The 19,049-nt window shown below is 54.9% G+C and overlaps 1 protein-coding gene and 2 long non-coding RNA genes across 3 annotated transcripts in view; 2 read left to right on the top strand and 1 right to left on the bottom strand.

Annotated features, from left to right (window-relative positions):
• Positions 1-9,896, bottom strand: part of Ptgis (prostaglandin I2 synthase) — a 29,673-nt gene extending 19,777 nt beyond the window's left edge. Inside the window, exons 1-2 of the mRNA XM_047538574.1 lie at positions 9,512-9,896; positions 945-1,068 (exon numbers count right to left, since the gene is read on the bottom strand). Of these exons, the coding sequence (XP_047394530.1) occupies positions 945-1,068; positions 9,512-9,585 (198 nt within the window). The 5' untranslated portion in view covers positions 9,586-9,896. The remainder of the gene's footprint in view (positions 1-944; positions 1,069-9,511) is intronic.
• LOC124975996 (uncharacterized) lies at positions 691-7,340 on the top strand. Its single transcript, XR_007106949.1, has 3 exons — positions 691-826; positions 980-1,094; positions 6,188-7,340. It is a non-coding gene; the product is annotated as an uncharacterized LOC124975996 (long non-coding RNA).
• LOC124975995 (uncharacterized) lies at positions 9,084-13,125 on the top strand. Its single transcript, XR_007106948.1, has 4 exons — positions 9,084-9,611; positions 11,272-11,336; positions 11,836-12,381; positions 13,032-13,125. It is a non-coding gene; the product is annotated as an uncharacterized LOC124975995 (long non-coding RNA).
• The last annotated feature ends 5,924 nt before the right edge of the window (positions 13,126-19,049 follow it).

The following is a 19,049-nucleotide window of genomic DNA, read 5'->3' as shown; positions in this document are numbered from 1 at the left end:
CAGGTCAGGAGGGTGATGAAGGAGGGAGGCAGGCGTCAGGTGAATGACAGTGGACAGGTCAGGAGGGCAGGTGAGGGAGGCAGGCAGGCATCAGGTGAATGATGGTGGACAGGTCAGGAGGGTGATGAAGGAGGGAGGCAGGCATCAGGTGAATGACGGTGGACAGGTCAGGAGGGTGATGAAGGAGGCAGGCAGGCATCAGGTGAATGACGGTGGACAGAAGGCCAGGAGGGCGGATGAAGGCAGGGCAGGTGGATGAATCCTTGCTGACTGAGAGGGACGTGGGCAGCTGGAGGATGGGTGGAATCTAAGTGTGCAGATGAACGTGGGGTACACGGTGCAGGACGCCAGGTCCTTCCTGGTGCAGAGGTGGGAGGGGGTGGGGTCCAGGGAGGTGGGAAGGGGAGGGGAGGGTGGCTGCCTGAATGATGCTGGAGTGTGGCAGGCGGCAGGCAGCTGGGACAATGGAGCTAGTGGGACTGCAGCTAGGATGGACGCTGGGTGGACGCTGGGCATGGACGGGAGAGTGCTGGGTGAGGTCAGGAGGCAGATGGACAGATGGATGACCAGACGACTGGACAGTGGGGGTGAGTGCGGGGGAGAGGCTGGGGCAGGGATGGGGATGGACATGCGGTGTTAGGATGGGTGGACCTGGGAAGATGCAGGTGGAAAGGCAGAGGGTGAGAGAGAGGGGCAGGTGGATGATGGACAGACGGAAGCTAAACGGACGGACGGCAGTCAGCTGGCTGGACGTGGGGTCCCGGTAGATAGGGAACGACTGTGCAGCTCGGTGTGGGAAGAGGCAAGCAGACACTGAGGGGTGGAGGTAAGAGAAGCACAGCCGGACAGACAGACGGAGAGATGCCGCTGGACGGGGTGGGTGGGTGTGGGTGGAACCGTGTCACCAGGTGGGAGGCCACTCGCTTCCTCCCAGAGGCACTTACAGTAAAGATGTCACCATGCTTCTCCTTCATCCTAGTGAGGAAGCTGGCCGCGTCTCTTCCAAACTCCAAGGCATGGCCCAACCAGGGGATGCTGCCCAGGTCCAGGGGAGGCTCGCCGGGTCGCCTGCAGAACCCACACCACTTAGTAAAGTAAGGAGGAGACAAAGAACGTGGGCCGGGGGAGGTCAGTGGAGAGGTCAGGAGGCTTCACCGAGGCAACAGTGAGAGGGACCTGGAGGTGGTGAGGGAGGGAGGCCCTTGGGTAACTAGAAGAGCTCTCCAGGGAGTGAGAACGGCAAGTGCAAAGGCCCTGTGGTTGGACTGCATGTGTCCAAAGGTCAGCAAGGAGGCTGGTGTGGCTGGACTGAAGGGGAAGCAGCAGGTGTCGAGGCCACAGGGACAGTGGGGGCAGAACCACAGTCATCTGGCAGTCGTGGGGACTTCGGCTTTTTCTGAGGTGGGAGCCCTGGAGGGTTCTGAGCAGTGGAGGGACATGATCTGGCTTGGGTTTAGCTGCTGTGTAGAGAATGGACTGTGGGTAACCACGAGGCGTCCGGCCCCCAGCACGGACTCCAGCAGGGATCGCCTCCCTGCAGGTGGGAGAGGCTTCCACACCAACCGCAGGACAGAGTTCGGGGCTGGGTCAGGGTTCAGTGCAGAGCACTGCCCAGTGCGTGAGGCACCGCATGTAAATAAATAAAAACAGTGTCCACATGCAGCTAAAAATATTAAAGTAAAAACGGGACGGGGCTCCTCCTGGCAGAGGGACTGGAGGCCAAATGTGTCTGACCCGAGTCTCTTGCTGGCGGGAACGTAGTGGCCCCAGGAGTTGCGTGGACCCTGCCTGACAGCCGCGTGGAAGCAGGTCCCCATCCTACCCAAGGCTGGACTCCCCTTGAACTTCCCCAGGAATGGCAGCTGCGGTCACTCAACTTCCGCCTCCCAAGCCTCCACAGAGCCCGGGCCTCCGCGCTGGCGGGACTCCAGCGCCACCTGCAAGCTTGCTGAGCCACAGCAGTGAGCTAGGCGGCGACGGGAAGGACCACGCCCACTCAGCACACGCCCGGACGCTCAAACCGTGCCCTCGACGCCTCCTCTGCGGCAGGACCGCAAGCTAAGCTGCACTCAGCATTGTAGTGAGCCTCGCAGTGTCGCAGGGCTGGCGTTCATAGTGGACCCCTGCCTCAGAATCGTCAGAACAGGGTGCAGAAAGCCCAGCTCCCCGCTGCTGAAAGGATGAGGTGACCGGGTCACGCCCCCTTCCACCACCATCCCCCTGGCTGGCCAGACATTAACTCCGAGGCAGGCCCCCGGCTGGGTGCTGGAGCGGCCCACCAGGAAGCCAGACGGAAGCAAGAGCAAACAGTCACCCAGAGCGCGCGGATCCTGAAGACAAAAAAAGGCCAGCGACTCCGTGGAAAAACTATCCAGCTTAAAAATCAATGACAGGACCGGTGGGGTCCGGGGCACAACCCAGGCCAGCAAGCAGGAAGCCCTGGGTTCCATCCCCAGCGCCAAAGAGGAACAAAAATTAAAATGAAAAGGATTTCAATAGGGGCAGTTCTCCAAGGGAGCCACGAATGGCCAATGCCAAGATCCTCGACATCCTTCATCAACCGGGACACAAACCCAAATCACAAGGCCGGGCGCGGCGCTGCTCACCTGCAATCCCAGTGCCTCGGGAGGCGGAGGCAGGAGGATCGCAGGTTCAAGGCCAGCCTCAGCAACTCAGTGGGAGCCTGTCTCTAAATGAAAGATAAAAAGAGCTGGGGTGGAATTTAGTGGCAAAGCATCCCTGGATTCCATCCCCAAACACTACCCCCCAAAAAAAGAAAGAAAAAGGAAAAGAAATCACAATGATGCTATTTACACCCACCAGGATGGCCTCTGGACAGTTTTGAAAATTTTTAAAAGAAAACAGCGTTCACAGAGACGTGGAGAAACCAGAGCCCTGGCTGGATCCTGAAAGGGTGGCACTTCTTTGCAGACCAGCCTGGCGGGTCCTCAAAGTGAGACGCAGCCACTCCACGGCCAGCAATGGCCCCCGAGGATGGGAACGCGCGTCTGCGACTCAGCACACTGTCGGCGGCAGCGTCACTGGTACAGTCACCCAGTGCGGTAATCAGGCCAAGGGACGTGACTCAGTCAACAAAGGAGTGACGGGCTGATTCACGCCACCGCCTGGTGAGCCTCAGACACAGCACGCCATGCGAGAGCCAGACCCAAGGGCCACGTGCCGCGTGACCACACGGACACAGAATGTCCAGAACAGGGGGCTCCACAGACAGGAGGGAGAGGAGTGGAGGAGGCCGAGGAGTGACCGCGAGTGGGTGGCAATTCTTTGGGGGATGCTGAAAATATCCTGGAGCTAGACGGTGGGGATGGCTGTCCAAACACTAGTGAACTGCACACTTGTAAAATCACACTTTAAAAGGGAGAATTTTATGGTATGTGAATTATACTTTATCAAAGAAAAAAAGAAAGTGGGGTGATTGAGACAGTGGTGGTCAAGAACAGCCTCCTCAGGGAGGTGCCATGTGAGCAGAGACGAGGACAGGAAGGGACACTCTGGAAGGGTGTGCGAGGAGCCCTATAGGTGGCGAGAAGCAAGTGCAAAGGCCCTGGGGTGGGGAACACTGGGGGTCCAAGACAGCAGGAGCTGGTGCGGTTGGAGTGGAGAATGTGCAGGGGAGACACGGGTGTCGAGAATGTCCTCGAGGGCCACGAGGGTCTGAAGGCCAAGGAGAGAGTGTGGCTTCAGGGTCACATGTGGTGGGGACCAGCGGAGGGCTCGAAGTGGGATTCAGGAAGTGACATGCCTGTGTGGTGACAGAGAGAGGCAAGAGGAAGGGGGAAGATGTCAGGAGCCTCCTGCGCGACCCTCCAGGAGGGCAGGCGCGGCCGGACCCGCCCCAACTTCTAGAGCAGGCAGCACTCCAACCTCCCTCCCCGCCCGCGCTGCGCCCCATGCGCCCTGCTCCTCCCTCTGGCTGGCCCCACCGCGACGCAAAGCGGGGGCAGGAGAGAAGGGACGGCCAGCAGCCCTGGAAGGAGTCAGACGCAGGGCCTCCCCAGCCTCCCCAGTCCAGGAGGCCGGCAGAGTGCCAGCCCTCCTCCCTCTCCTGCAGCCCTGGGTTCAGGCCTCTCCTTGGGGCCTCCATGTGCCATGCTGGCCGAGCGGGCAGCAGGGACCAGCCTGTTGGCCTGCGCGCACCAGCCCTGCCCCCCGGACGGAATCCGGGGAGACGGTCCAGAGCAGAGCGGGCCTAAGAGGCAGGAGGCCGGGGGTCACGAGCCGTAACTTCCCACCGCAGCCCCTGGCTCCAGACCCAGCCACGCCTCCTGCCGGCTGTGTGCTCAACTGACTTCTCTGTGCCTCAGTTTCCAGATCTGTAAAATGGAAGCACCGCCACAGACTGTGCCAGGGGACGAGGGGGTTACAGAGGAGCAAGGAGAGGGCCTGGCAGCCGGGGCAGCTGGGCAGCAGGCCTGAGAGGACTCGGGGGCCACCAGCTGCCGCGCCTGGCCTTTTCCGAACGCTCCCTGCTTGGCGGTAGTGGCCCATGTGAGAAGCCCTGTCCGAGGGCGGCCCAAGCTGGCCCTGTGCCCTGTGAACTCGGAGAATCTCCCCTCTCGCTGAGGAAGAGGCTGCTCCTGCCAGGCCGGCTCCCAGAGGAGGAGCCAGGCTGGCTGGGGACCCCACGGAGGGGCTGGTCCTCACCCAGGCAGGTCTGCCTGCCTGCAGAGCCCCTGTTCCTGACGCTGCCGGGCCCCAGGCCACCCCAAGTTGGCATTTACACCCCCACCCTGCAGATGAGGAAACTGAGGCGCAGAGGGTCTCCTGCGACCTGCCCGTGCCAGGCCAAGCTATTCCCCGGGGACGTTTCGGGGCGGGGTGCCCACTGGCCGCCTGCATCCTGGCGGCTGCCAGCACTCCCCAGACGGCCAGGTGTTATTTCTGGCAGTTTCCCGCTTTCCCCAGAAACGTCGCAGGGAGGCAGACAAAGGCAGGAAGCCCGGAGCCCAGGCGCCTGACCCCTGATGCCTCCTGACCCCTGATGCCGGCTCCCCAGCCCCAGCCCCAAGCCAGCCAGGCCCGGGCGGAGTGCCAGGTGACTCAGCCTGGGCCTGTGGGGGCGCGGCAGGCTCTATTTCAAGGCCTGTGGTCTCTGCCTTGCCCATTGACACTCTCACTGTTTTGAGGAACTGCCGGGCCTGGAGGGAAGGCAAGGGCGCGAGGCGGACTCTCCCGACCCGTTACTGCCCACACGCCACCGTCCGCCTCTGGTTCAGACCCCAGACATCCCCTCGGGTCCTCTCCTGGAGTTTTAATTCCCACAAGAAGACTCTAGAAACTGCCGGCTCCTCACTCACACTGGCTCCCCACCTAGGACCAGGGGAGGGAGTGCAGGGTGCCCCGTCCCCCCGCTGGGCCCCCTGAGGCATGGCGTCCTGGCTGGACAGCTTTCCACAGGGACTTGGTGTTCACTCCAGCACTCAGAAACCTGCCCGGGCAGAACGTGTGTCAGATGAAGGAATCATGTACACAGTCGGTGCTCGGTGAGCAGGCCTGCCTCCCAAGAGGGAGCCAAGGCAGGTTACGGGCCAGCACAGTGCGTGCTCTGGATGTTCAGAGCCGAGGTGGCCCACAGGGCTGTGCCGTCGGGGGGACGCCAGCCAGCCCTTCTGTCAGTCTCGACTCCATGCAGGGGGTCTCTGGCTCCAGAAGGATCTGATGGGGAGCAAAGGGGATCAGAGAGATCCGAGCGTCCACTCAGCCTGCTCTTACCCAAGGGCTCTCCCCAGGTCTCTAGCAGTCTCTGTGTCCCATTAACAGAGGGTCTCTCTTATGGTCCTCTCTGGTTCTTCCCCACCCCACTGCCTCCCACTGTGCAGAGAAAGCATGTGGTCTTCTTGCTCTGATTTTGGTTTCCTGGTATTTGTCAACGCCAGAAAAAAAAGCACAGGAAGCAGAGTGTTAGCAGAAAAGCCAAAGGCAGAAGAGGCAACAGGGAACGGTGGGGACTATGGCAAGGTTTAGAGAGGGTTCTACTACTGTGCCGGATCTTCCGGTTTTTCACAAGATGCTGGAGACTTGGATTTTGTATATGGAACCCCCAAATTGTCTCCCCATGCTACATGGTTTTAACCAGAGCTTTCAGGGGCTGAATACAGCCACAGATGGGCCTTTGGTAGCCTCTGGTTACTGCATGTTGCAATGAGACAGATTTTCTGCTTCCTAGGAGCTCTGCACCCTGCAGGGGTCCAGATCAGCCCTGGAGACACAGGAACCCTTACCTGAAGCCACTGTAGCCTCTGATCCCCAACAAGGGACTGCTCAACCAGGAGCCCTCTCAGAACAGCAGCTGCACCTATCCCAGAGGAAGAGGGGTGCACTGGGCTTGGTGAATCAGGAGGGGACTGAGAGAGCACCTCCGTGAGCCACCTCGGAGTACTGACGGGGACACTGAGGCCCAGAATGCACGTGGCAGATCCTTAGCCTCAACGGGCCCAGAAGAAAGACTCCTGCCTCCCAACCCACCAACCTTGCCATAATCACAGAATTTGAACTTGAACTGTGACCTAGATGACATTATAAATTATTTCTTACATTCTCAGACAGGGTAATGAAATCAGGATTATCATTCTCTTCTGATAATTCAGGGTTGAAATATGATAGCTGTAATTTTTAAACAATATTAGTGACTATAAAATCAAGGTAGGAGGACATGGAGGTTCTGACACTATTTTTTTCTGCATAATTGAACTTTTTCATAATTAAAAGGCTTATAATTTGTTTTGCTATTGAGGCTTGAACCCAGGGGCACTTAACCACTGAGTCACATTGCAGCCCTTTTTATTTTTTATTTAGAGACAGGGTTTTGCTAAGTTGCTTATGGCCTCACTAAATCACTGAGGCTGGCTTTGAACTTGCAGTCCTCCTGCCTCAGCCTCCCAAACGGCTGGGATTACAGGCGTGAACCATCGCACCCAGCTTGGGATTTTTAATGCTGGGAGTAGACAGTTGCTAACTGACCGGAGGAGCGTATTTCACTGGGAGAAGCGTGAGTTTGAGAGCTGGCTAGCTATGGAGGATACTTTCTGTGACCTTGGGAAAGTCAACATCCTCAAGCCCTAGCTGCACGGCAGAGGTGATGGAATGATATCATGCCCTGGTCAGGAGAAAAGAGCAAGGACAGGCAGTGCCCTCCTACTTCCATCCAGACTGGGTCACCAGCGAGGGTCAACAGCATGCACGTCACCCACCTCTTTTTCCCACATTTGGGGATTCGTCCTTCCTTAAGAATCTTCTGAAAAAATAAATAAATAAAAAGTATCTTCTGCTGCATGAGCTGGGGCTGTGGCTCCGTGGTGGAGCGCTTGCCGAGCACGTGTGAGGTACTGGGCTCGATCCTGAGCACCGCATAAAGTAAATAAATGAAATAAAGGGTATTGTGTCCATCTACAACTAAAAAATATTTTAAAAAAGAATCTTCTGCTGTAGCTGCCTTAAGGTCACATACTTCTACAAATTGTGAGTGTTCAGATCCACCAATGTGATGAGAGGGAAGAATAAGGGTTCATTTTTCCTGATAATTAAAAGTTTTTGCAGATCAGGGTTTTAATCAAGGCAGAACTTGAGGGAGTGGCTTGGCCTCTCTGAGCCTCAGTTTCCTCCTCTGTAAAATCAGAGTAACCAAAGTGCCTCTCTAGGCAAGTTAAGAGGAAAAGCTGGGCAAGGTGGTGTGCACCTGTAACCGCAGCAACTCAGGAGGCTGAGGCAGGCGGATCACAAGTTCAAGGCCAGCCTGGGCAACATAGCGAGACTTTGTCTCAAATAAAATTTAAACAGGGCTGGACGCAGCTCTGTGGTAGAGCACAGGAGCACGGGAGACCCTGGGTCCCAGGCACAGTACCAAAAAGTATTTTTGGAAAAGTGAGGTGGAGAGCAGTTCCACAATCATCCACACAATCAGAGTCTGGACACTTCTATGTGTCCAGGCACCCTGTGCCCCAGAACCCTCCGCCCCGACCTTCCAGCTATACCCACCCAGCCCCAAGGAAAGTGCAGATCAGGATGATCAGCACATGACCCAAAATATCAAAAACACCAGAAACACCATTAACAGGGACACGAATAAACAGGGAAAAAGGAACCTGCAACTTATTCAAATTTCAGAACACTCAGAAGATCAGAACAGCTGATAGCTCTGTGAAGCAAATGAAGGGCTACTGAACCCCAAATCCAGAGTGGAAAAAAACACCTCTGCACAGAGGGTGGGAGAGCCTGCGAATTAGGGAGAATAATTCATTCCTCAGCAAGGAAACATTCCTCATCTTTTTCTTTCATTTTTCTTAGGCAAATGATTGAAGGCGCAGTTTTAAATTTTACCTGGAAAAGTATGTGGTCGAAGGAAAAACACAGGGAGCTTATTGTTTGAAAATTCAACTAACATATTGTTTAAAAACTAAAGTTCCCAATGTTTCTGGAACTTTCTGCCGCTCTAATGTAAACACACACACACACTCTCCTGTATTGTTACAAGCTCAAGTCTATGTGTAAAAGAGTAACTATTAAAACATCTGGAGACACGGAAGAGTTAGGATCGTGAAGGTCTGAATTGCATCCGGGACTTTAATGGAAAACCCAAAGAAATCCCGCTAAGGTCTGAAGTTTGGTTAACAGCGTTGGTTTTTTTAGTTGCCACCAACGTACCGGATAACATAATATGCTAACGGGAGGAAAATAAGTGAGGGAAATTCTGGCAGGTCTTTGTACTATCTTGGCAATCTTTTTCTAAATCTCAGACTAGTCAGAAATAAAAAGTATATTTTTAAAATATCTGGAAGGTTCCACCCAAACTGAGCAACAGGAGAGGTCTGGGGAAGAGGAAAGGACTAGACTCCTGGGGCGGTGCCGGGGTCTTCAGTCTTGTGTCCCTTGAGCAAATCAAACTAATTTTTTTACATACTTTATACCAAGACCTGCTGCTAGCTCCCTGAACTTGTGTCAAAGTTTTACTTTTTGTCCTACATTAGATTCTCCAGGAAACAGAATAACCTCTGGGACGGAGGCTGAGCCAAGTGGCCCTGGTTCCACCCTGTTCGGGGGAGGGGGCCTCTCCGGGCCTCGGCTGCTCCGCTGGCCTATGGACCCCTGCCCTCCGGGGGCGGGATCCGGCAGGACGTGGTCCCAGGCGCGAGGAGCAGGTCCCCCCGGCCTCCGCCCTCGGCCTCGACTCCCGCCTCTGGGCAGGGGATGCGGTGGGTAGGCGCTGGGCCCAGGCCGAGGCGGGGGCCGAGGGGCCTCTCCCGCCCGGGTCCGCAGCTGTCCCCACACCTCTGCATGGTCGCCCGGGCCTCACCGAAGCCCCCCCAGCCCAGGTCCCTCCGTCTCGCTCCCAGACCGCGACTTCCCGCGGCGGGATCGGCCCCCGGCCCCCGCTCCGGCCCCTGCGCCCCCCGCGAGCCTCCCGGCAGGGGCGGCGGTGCCCTCCCTGGGTGGGGGACCGGCGCGTCTGAGGGTGTCGCCTGCCGGGGACGGGGCGGGGGCTCGGGCCACTCACCGCGTGCGCCGGCGGGTCAGCAGCAGCAGCAGCAGCAGCGCGGCCAGGAGGCCGAGGAGTGCGGCCCAGGACATGGCAGCGGCGAGCGCGGTCCCTCCAGGTAGCGCAGCGCACGGCGGCCGCCGCGGTCCCAAGACCCCGCCGCCGCCCCGCCCCGGACCCCGCGGCCCCGCCGGACAGGCCCCCGCCCCCGCCCCGGGGGACACGTGGCTGCGGAGGGGCGGGGAGGAGCCGGCCCGAGGGGAGGGGGCCCTGGGAGGGGCGAGCGGCGCGGGCCGGCCGGGGTCGCTGGCGCGCCCACCTCCCCGGCCCAGCCCGCCGCGCCGGCCTCCGCCCGGTCCCGGGCGCCGTGGAGGCTCCAGTGTCCCTCGCGCCGGGCCGGGCGGCGAGTGGGCTGGACCGCGGCGCACGGCGCACGGTCCTCAAGAGCCGCAGTCAGAGACGAGGAAAGCCACCTAGACCCGTCCCCAGCCCTGTGCGGGCCGGACATCAGTGCAGAGCAGCGCATCGGGGCCCCAGGATGCCAGCCCCGTGCCTGCGACTCGGCAGGCGACCTCCCCAGGGACCTCCCGCTCGCTCCCCAGAAGCTCCCGCTGTCCACTGTCCCCATTTCCACCCTGGGAAGCCTTGAGCGGGTAGCTTGGCCCAGCGCAGCCCCTCCCCAGGAAGCTGCCAGGCAGAGGGACTCTCCTCAGATTGTGAGGAACTGCCCAGCTTGTCAGTAAGAAGGACGTGCCGACCGTCCAGTGGTAGGTGCAGGTTAGTTTCGTGGAAAGATGAGCCAGACATGGACCCGGGACCTGGGAGGACTGGCTTGGGTCCTGTCTCCCTGCTGGCTCAGGCAAGGTTCTCTCGAGTTTCCTATCATCTTCTCAAGGGTGCCCTGGAGGAGAGTCTCTCCTAGTCTCCAGCACCAGCCTCCTCTCCCTACGGTCCAATCTCCCCACAGAAGTCCCACCAGACACTTATCACCATCCTCCCGGAACCTGCTCCCATCGCACTCCTCACCCAGATCCTGGCCACAACCTGTACAAGGCCTCCACCATCTGCCCAGCCCACCTGCACCTGCCCAGCTGCCACCCTGCTTGCCCTCCCCGCCTCTGCTGCAGTCTCACGGGTCTCCCTGTCCCTCCCAGAGGTGCCAGCTGCCTTTGTACTTGCTGTTCCCTCTGCCCGGAATGCTTGTCCCCAGGAGACCTGCACAGCGAGCTCTTCATGTCCTATACACGCCTCATCTATGCTCGCGACCATGGTTTAAAGCAGCCACCATCACTCTGCTGCTTTAACCTGGAGGATCAGGCTTGGGGTGACACCTGTGAATCCTGCTATCCTGTTGGAGATTCCTTTACTTGCCAGCCTAATTTTGGCTGTCAAGGGAGCCAGGTGAACTTCATGTGACCTCCGCAGATTCAGAAGAACAAGAGACAAAATGAGTCTCCTGAACCTCTTACTTATCCTGCTTGTTTGGTGGTGAAGCCAACAATTCTGCAAGGGCTGCCCTCGGGCCCGGAGGGTTTCTCCAAGTCCCAGAGCTCCTGGGGCTGTCCTCTGGCAGTGGGGTTCACGGCCACTCAGCCCACATCCAGCCATGGGACCCCGTCCATCTCTCTGAGCCGGGGCTCCTGGTTGCGATGGGGAAGAGAACCTCATGGGGTCAAGGTGGAGCAATGACCTCATCCAGGTGACACACCTGTCCAAGAGCCAGGGTTATATTTCTGGCCAGGGTTCATTTCTCACATCTGAACGTTCCTTCTTCACAGGGCTGTGAGGAGAGAGTTAAACGATGCGAGAATGAATCACCCGGCACAGGCCAGGCGCACAGTAGGTAGGTCAGCTCTTCTCCGCCATCCCTGGCTTCTGTCCAGACCAGCCATCTCCTGTCTTCCCACCTCCACCCAGGAGCAAACTCCCCTGGGAAGGAACCAAAGGCCATGTTGGTTGGTGCCTCTTGCTTCTCCCTCACCCATGGAACCTGCTTTGTTCAGAAATTTGTTCAGAGCAAGTGTTCCGGAAGGGGCCCTGGCTCTCTCCCAGAGAATGAACCACAGCTGGACTGAGTCAGTCCAAGAAAACCCTGGGTGCCAGTGATTGGTCCAGAGGTGGTCACCCTCTGGATATCTGCTGTGGTTTTCCCTCCCTATGTGCCTCCTCTGGGCTTTGGGGGCCATTGTGCGAGGATAAGGTGGGGGCGGGGAAGGTCAGTGAGGTTGCAAAGTCCCAAACCAGAGCTGCAGAACCACCACCCCGGGAAGCCCCCTCCAGACTTGTTCAATGAGATATTCAAATGTCTGTTAATCTCGAGTCAGACTCTCTCACATTCCTAGGATGACCTTCCGCGTTGGCTGCAGGGAGGACTGAGGTAATCATCCAAAGCACCTTGGACGGTACTTGCCCCTGGGAAGAATTCAAAGCTGGAAGCATTTGAATCTGGCTGTGGCATCTTGCAAGAACAGGTGGGCCCTGAAAAGCGCAGAAGTTCCAAACTCCCCTGGCCCCTGTGGCCTGGAAGGACCCTGCTGAATCCAGGGCTGGTAAGGCCTCAGGGGTAGAGGAGTGACCCCGCTCGCCCACCATGGAGGAGCTGGAATACAAGGACCTGCGAGCCAAGTTCAAATCCCATTGTCATCGCTCACTTCACACATGATCCTGGGCAAGTCACCTCACCTCTCTGAGCCTCGACTCTGTATCTATGCCACGGGCACATTGCTGGTGATCTCAGGGAGGCCAACTTGGCATCTAAGGCTGCACCTGGGAAGCGAAGCCCACAGGCTAGCGACTCTCAGCAGACTCCTCTGCCTGTGGCACGCAGCGGGACATTCTGCTGGCGGAGTTGCGGCATGTCCAGACGTCTGCTCTCCCGCAGAAACGAGGTATCTGGGCAAGCGTCCCCTCCCACCCAGCCTCTGCTGACTTATGTGGGCTGCCACAGGATCAGGAGGATAGTGTCAGGACCCCACCATCGGAACACAGAGTGTGCTGCAAAGGGCAGCCCTGGGTGCCCTACACCCCCGCTTTCTGTCTCCCAGGGTCCAGGTCTGCCTGCATCCTAAAGACTAGGAACAGATCGAATCCAGAAAGGAAGATATTAGGTGTATTGCCTCCTTCAAGGCTGAAACCAGTCCCATGGCGGGGGGGGGGTGGGGGTGTTTCAGGCTTTTTTAGTATTTTTGTAATTGTAACTTTAGGATGTAATTGTTAGGATTTAGAAAGGAGGTGTCCCCCAAAATTCCTGGTAATGCAGGAATATGGGGGTGAAGTGATTCGATTATGAGACTAGTAACCTGATCAGTCCATCCAAGTATGAATGAACCCACTGGGTGGTACCTGTCAGCAGGTGGGATGTGACCGGAGGAGGTGGGTCCCTGGGGCGTGCCCTGGAAGGGTGCATTTCCCTGTGCGCACCCACCATATCTCTCTTTCTCTCTCTCTCTCTCTCTCTCTCTCTCTCTCTCTCTCTCTCTCTCTCTCTCTCTTTCTCTCTCCCTCCCTCCCTCCCTCCCTCCTTCCTTGCTGCCATAAGGGGAACAGCTTTTCCCTGCTGAGCCAAGAGCCGGCCATCTATGGACTGAGGCTTCTGAAACCATGAATGCCAAATAAATAAATTTTTTCTCCTCTACGTTGTTCTTCTCAGGTCTTTTGGCCACAATGACACAAAACCCAACTAAAACAGTAATTAAGTAACTCTTAATTACTTTGAAACTTTTTCATAAAGTTTCTTTGAAACTCTTTCATAAAACCTCATTCACTCCCCACAGGGATCTGATAAAATGGATCGTATCATTATTCCCAATCTGCAGATGGAGAAACAGAGGTTCAGAGAGGGTCAGTAGCTTATCCGGGGTCACAGAGTACTTCCTCTGATCAGCTAGGGCATGGGACTGTGATGTCCTCTTAGGACAGTTCACTGACCCCTGGTGCTGTGAACTCCGGGGGTCTCCCGGTTGTCTCTCTGGAAGCCTCTCTGCCCTTCCAACTTGGTTCTTTCAAGTCTGTTATGGGGAGGGGTGTTAGCCCAGGTCTTCTGAGTCACCAAGACAGGATGAGATGTGACATTGAGGGGGGGAAATGAGGAGGGAGCCAGGGGAAGTGGGAGAGAGAGATGGAAAAAATGGAAAGGAAGAAGGGAGCTGGAAGGGGCGGCAGGGCAGTTCTGGCTCCGAGTCACCTCCCTGCCTGGCAGCCAGGAGCAAACCCTGGAAGCACGGCCTCTGCCCAACCCCACCAGGATGGCGCCCAGGATCCAACTGTCAGGCAGGCTTCCGCGGAGCCTGAGGGGGGCCTTGCTGGGGCTGCCACCGCTGGGAAGTGCGGTGACCTCCGAAACGAGAACCGATCCCTGCCACTGCTTCCTCCTGCTGGAGGGCGAGAGGTGAAGAGGACACAGGGACAAAAGCCTCTTGTGCTGTGCAGTTAAAGAGAGGGTGGCAAACTCAATAGAGACACCAAAGGAAGAGCCTCCGTCCAAGCCGGAGTGTGTCTGGTTCATCTCAAGTTAATATCAGTGTTCCCAGCAAGTATTTCCAAGCATGAAGCAAGCCAGTCACATGGGGAGGCAATAGGGAGGGGTGAGGACCATGGAAAACCGGAACATGCTGTTCCATCCAAAAGGAAGCAGTGACACTGAGTTCCAGTCAACTGTGTGCACACAGACATGCACGCCCGGCCCAGTGAGACTCCAGGTTCAAGGGAAGCAAGAAATCATGTCCCAAATGATTTTAAAACACTGTAAAGGCCAACTCCACACGTCTGATCATAGCCCTGAACTCTAGATGTGCCAAGGTGCCACAAGACCCAAGAAAGAGAGGCAGGCAGATCTCAAACTGCAGAGTGCCATCTCTTGGAGACTTACTGAGGGGTGGCGGTGAGACTGAGGGGAGGTGCACAATTCAAGTCCAAAGGAGGGATGTATGTATTGGTTAGGACAAAGGTGACTTCATTCAAACCAGAGTGTAGCTGGATGTCTTAAGCTGATAGTGGAGTCAGGCGCACTCTTGGCACCAGGGCACGATTACAGGTGTCCACATACCTCTCTCATGGTTTTGTGCTGGAAAACTATTCAGGGAAAACCAACCAGGGGGATGGAAGGGAGTTGTGATTCAAGATGGCTGCAGTCGCGTCAAGCTGAATTCACACAGGTATACCGGGTTCATCTGGAGCTGGCATGCTCTTTAGAATGGAGCCTTGGGGGTCCCTTGTGTTCAGATGGTTTTTGTATCACTTTGTACGGAATAGGCTGTTTTCTTCCCTCGGAGCCCTGCTTTTGCAATCTGTTTGAGCTTGGAAGGACCCAGGAGGGCCACATGTCCAGGGCATGGCACAAGCACTTAATTAAAGGGGCACATGCTGAGTATTCAGCAGCCCCTCGTCAGGAACTTTACAGGAGACAGGAAAGACCAGCCTCACCCCATCTTCTTCACGAGGCAGCGGGTGGAAGAAGTGACCCTTTTCTGACCTCCAGGCCTTGCTGCCACTGGCCTCTGTGAATGGGGCATGTCTGTGTGTTCAGAGATCCAAAGGACGTCAGCTACCATGATGCTGTCCTCCAGCATCCTCCCCCCAGGAGAGCCGAGATTACGTAGGGAATGTGTTGGGCAGAGAGCCCAGAGGCCGGGGCAGATGCACACAGGGCTGGGCAGGCAGCCTTTTGTTCAGCTTTCCCAGGATGAGTCCACTCAGGTTTCATCTGGGGCTGGTGGCCAGCCCTCTTCCAGGCTAGATGCCAGGAGGGGCAGGCGCTAGAGGAGAGGGGCTCCAACTGGCCTTGCCTCCTTTGGCTTCCCCAGGGCCAGTGCATAGGCAGCCCATGGCCCCAAGCAGCTGCCTGGGCACCTTGCACTGGAAAAAATGGTGCAACCAGTCCTCAACCCCCTCAGCTTCCTGCTGTCCCATCTGGGAGTCAGCCCCCCATGGAGGACCAGAAAAGAAGAGACCCACATTGATCCCCTACCCTACAGACCTGGAGAGCCACAGACCCTCTGTTTGCTCGTATAGAAAATGGAAGCAACCATCACAGTGCCTTTGCTCCTTCCCAGAGTTGCCGAAGAGGACTGAGTATGAGGATGGATAAGGAAATGGCTGCCTCCGCAAGATTCCTCCCTTCTAGAATTCCATCAAAGCATCAAGGAGAACGGGAGAACAAAAAACATAAAACTATAGATCCACTTTTAGCAAGAGCAGCAGAGAGATGGAATCCATAGACTTGGTATGTTGTGAAGTTTTCTAGAAGCAGCTAAGAGAGAGCAGGAGGGGTGAGTAGGCTCAGTGGCCACAAATCTCAGAGGGCATCTGCAAACCTACACTCACAGGGACAGTGACTTGCCCCAGCTGGCAGCTTCAGGTCTCATTTAGAAAATGAGTGTGGGGACCTGGTAAGAAATGGGGGCTGCAAGTTCTCCCAGAGCTGGCTGGGTCCAGAGGAACGGAGAAAGAGCGACTAGGAACTTCAGAGAAGACATGGTGGCAGGAAGCAGTCTGTCTCTGTGGCAGGAGAGAGACTTCTCGCTATGAAACCCAGGAAACTGCTCTAAGTCTTCTCACCCACAGGCAAAACCAGGCAAACCAGAAACTGACCCAGACACCCAAACCCTCCCAGTGACAGGATTGAAAGAATAAGTGTAAAAGCCCAAACGATAAGATGTTTTCATAAAATATGCAGAAAAATCTACGGACCAACGAGAAAATGTTCACACAAAGTGGATGAAAAGTGTGTCTAAATCATGTTGGCATGAATCTTGAAAGAGAAAAACTAAAATAGCAATACCCTGTATGAAGGAAGATGAGGAAGCAGAAATTGAAGAACTCAGAAAGAAATTGGCAGGCAAAGGGAGCGGGTGAGTGAGAGGTGGGTGAACATGAGAAAAAGGGAGAAGGGAGGAAGTCACAGCAATCAAGACAACAGTGGGAGACACATGAAGGAAACAGGCCCCGTGGAAATACAGTGCAGGGCATCGTTCCAGAAATGAGAAAGAGACAGAAGCAAGAAAGCACTAGAAAGACAAGACAGAAAGAGAAAGATAAGGACACAGGCAAAGATGAGCCAACACATACATAACTGGAGCCCTCAACAAAAGAAATACAGTAGGGGCTGGGTTGTGGCTCAGTGGTAGAGCACTTGCCTAGCACATGTGAGGCCTGGGGTTCAATTCTCAGTACTACATAAAAATAAATAAATAAAATAAAGATATTGTGTTCATCTACAACTAAAAAATATCTTTGAAAAAGAAAAGAAAAGAAATACAGTAGACTGGGTGCAGAGAAGCACACCCGTGATCCCAGTGACTCGGGCTTAGGCAGGAGGACCCCAAGTTCGAGGCCACCCTTAGCTACTTAGTGAGGACCTAAGCAACTTAGTGAGACCCTATCTGAAAATCCAAAATAAAAAAGGACTGGAGATGTGGCTCAGTGGTAGAGCGCCCCTGGCCCAAGGCCCTGGGTTCAACCCCCAGTTGAACCACAAAAAAAAAAAAAAAGAAAGAAAGAAAGAAAGAAAAAGAAAACAAGCAAAAGTAACTGAGAAAGATGAAACAGGAAAGGGACCCAGCATGGTGGTGCACACCTGTAATCCCAGCAGCTTGGGAGGCTGAAGCAGGAGGATGGAGAGTTCAGCCTCAGCAACAGCAAGGTGCTAAGCACCTCAGTGAGACGGACCCAGTCTCTACATAAAATACAAAATAGGACTGGGGATGTGGCTCAGGGGTCGAGTGTTCCTGAGCTCATTCCCTGGTACCCCCTCAAAAAAAAAAACAGGTAAGGGGAGAGGCAGGGAGCAGAAATGCAGCAGGCAAGTGCACACGGAATGGGGGCGGCACTGCAGTCCTCGGCAGTTGGAGTTGGAGGAAGGGGCCTTGAACTAGCAAGAGGAGCTCTTTACAGCGCCGAGGGTGCACTGTCGTCAGAGATGGGGGGTGAGCATCCCTGCGCCAAACACCCCAGCAACGAGTCCTTACAGGACAGAGACCTGACTCACCTCAGCCCTTGAAAGGCCAAGGGAACACAAGCTAAGGATACCAAGGTCAAGTGCAGGCCATGTAGACCATCTTGTACAGTGCCTACCTCTCATGCTGGAGGCCCGGGTTCGAGTCCCCAGCACTCTTCGGTTCTGGAAATTACAAATAAAAGGATGCCAAGGTCAAAGGCTCGTCGTGAGCGTCTGCAAACACAGACCATCTGCAGGCTACAGACAGCACCTCCATCGTTCTTCTGTTTCTGTTTTTGTTTGGGTACCAGGGATTGAACTCAGGGGTGCTTAACCACTGAGCCACGTACCCAGTCCTAGTTTGTATTTTATTTATCCTCAGTGAGTTGCTTAGCACCTAGCTTTTGTGGAGGCTGGCTTTGAGCTCGAGATCCTCCTGCCTTAGCCTCCTGAACCACTGGGATTACAGGCGTGGGCTGCCCAGCCCGGCTTCAGAATTTTTTTTTTTTTAAAAGCGAAATAAAAGTACAAACACTAGTCTCGGATCACAGTGCAGTTAGGTTAGAAGCCAATAATAAAATGATTTTAAAGGATTCATTCACTTGGAATTTTTTTTTAAAGGCACACCTCTCAATTCTTTAGTCAAAGAGGAAACAAAATCAATATTTTAGAATACTTAAAACACAATCATAACAGCAATCCTACATATCAGAGCCTGGAAGTTTCCACAAAGTAATAAATATCCATATGGGCCTTAAACAAGCACTAAAAGAAGAAAAAGAAAAGGAAATTAAGCATTCAGTTTAAAAGTTTTTATTAAAAATAAAAAATAAGGTAAAATAAATACATAAATGAAAGGTTTATGTGAAAGGCATTCGTGTAGAAAACAAGCAGAAGGAAAACAAAAGTAATCAATGTGATTAGCAGGAGCTGATGAGTATGCTACAGGAAAATAACTGACCTTAAATAAATCCCCTAATGGGTTATTTCAATGACATCAGGGGAGCAACCAGAAGAAAATAGCTAACCTTGTGAACACATCCAGAGAACCAGAGGCAGGACAGGATGCTAAGTCAGGAAAGACAGAGGGAAAATTATCCACAGAAAAAGAGAAAATTAAAAGAATTGCTAAGGTCTGTTTTTTCCCCTCTATATAGACAATTGAAAATCTAGAGGAAAGGATGATTTTTCAGGAAATCGTGACTTGCCCTGGTGTCCCCAGAACAGATCTTTCCCCTCGGAACTGCTTCTCAAATTTCAGTGTAGTGTTCACGTCACCTACAGGCCTCGTTGAAAGTTCAGCTTCTGGTTCAGAGATTTGGTCCAGACCTTGGATTTCTGAAGAAGCTCCCAGATGGTGTGGTGGTGGTTCTGCTGCTGGCCTCTAAATGACACTTTCAGTGTCGAGGCCATAGAAGGACGAAGATGGTCGAGGTCTCCTCAACAAAAATGAGAACAGAACGAACCAACTCCCTAACGTGGAGGGGCTGAGGCAGGAGGATGAGAAGCTCAAGGGCAACTTGGGGAGACCCTGTCTGTGGTAGGGGGACCTGGGTTCAATCCCCAGGAGCAAGAGTAATAATAATAAAGAACACCAAACAGCTTCACAAGGAAATTTTATGA

The sequence above is a fragment of the Sciurus carolinensis genome, chromosome 2, assembly GCF_902686445.1.
Source record: "Sciurus carolinensis chromosome 2, mSciCar1.2, whole genome shotgun sequence".
NCBI classification, from domain to species: domain Eukaryota; kingdom Metazoa; phylum Chordata; class Mammalia; order Rodentia; family Sciuridae; genus Sciurus; species Sciurus carolinensis.
The sequence above is the reverse complement of the archived record's forward strand: the minus strand, read 5'-3'. Positions and strand labels throughout refer to the sequence as shown.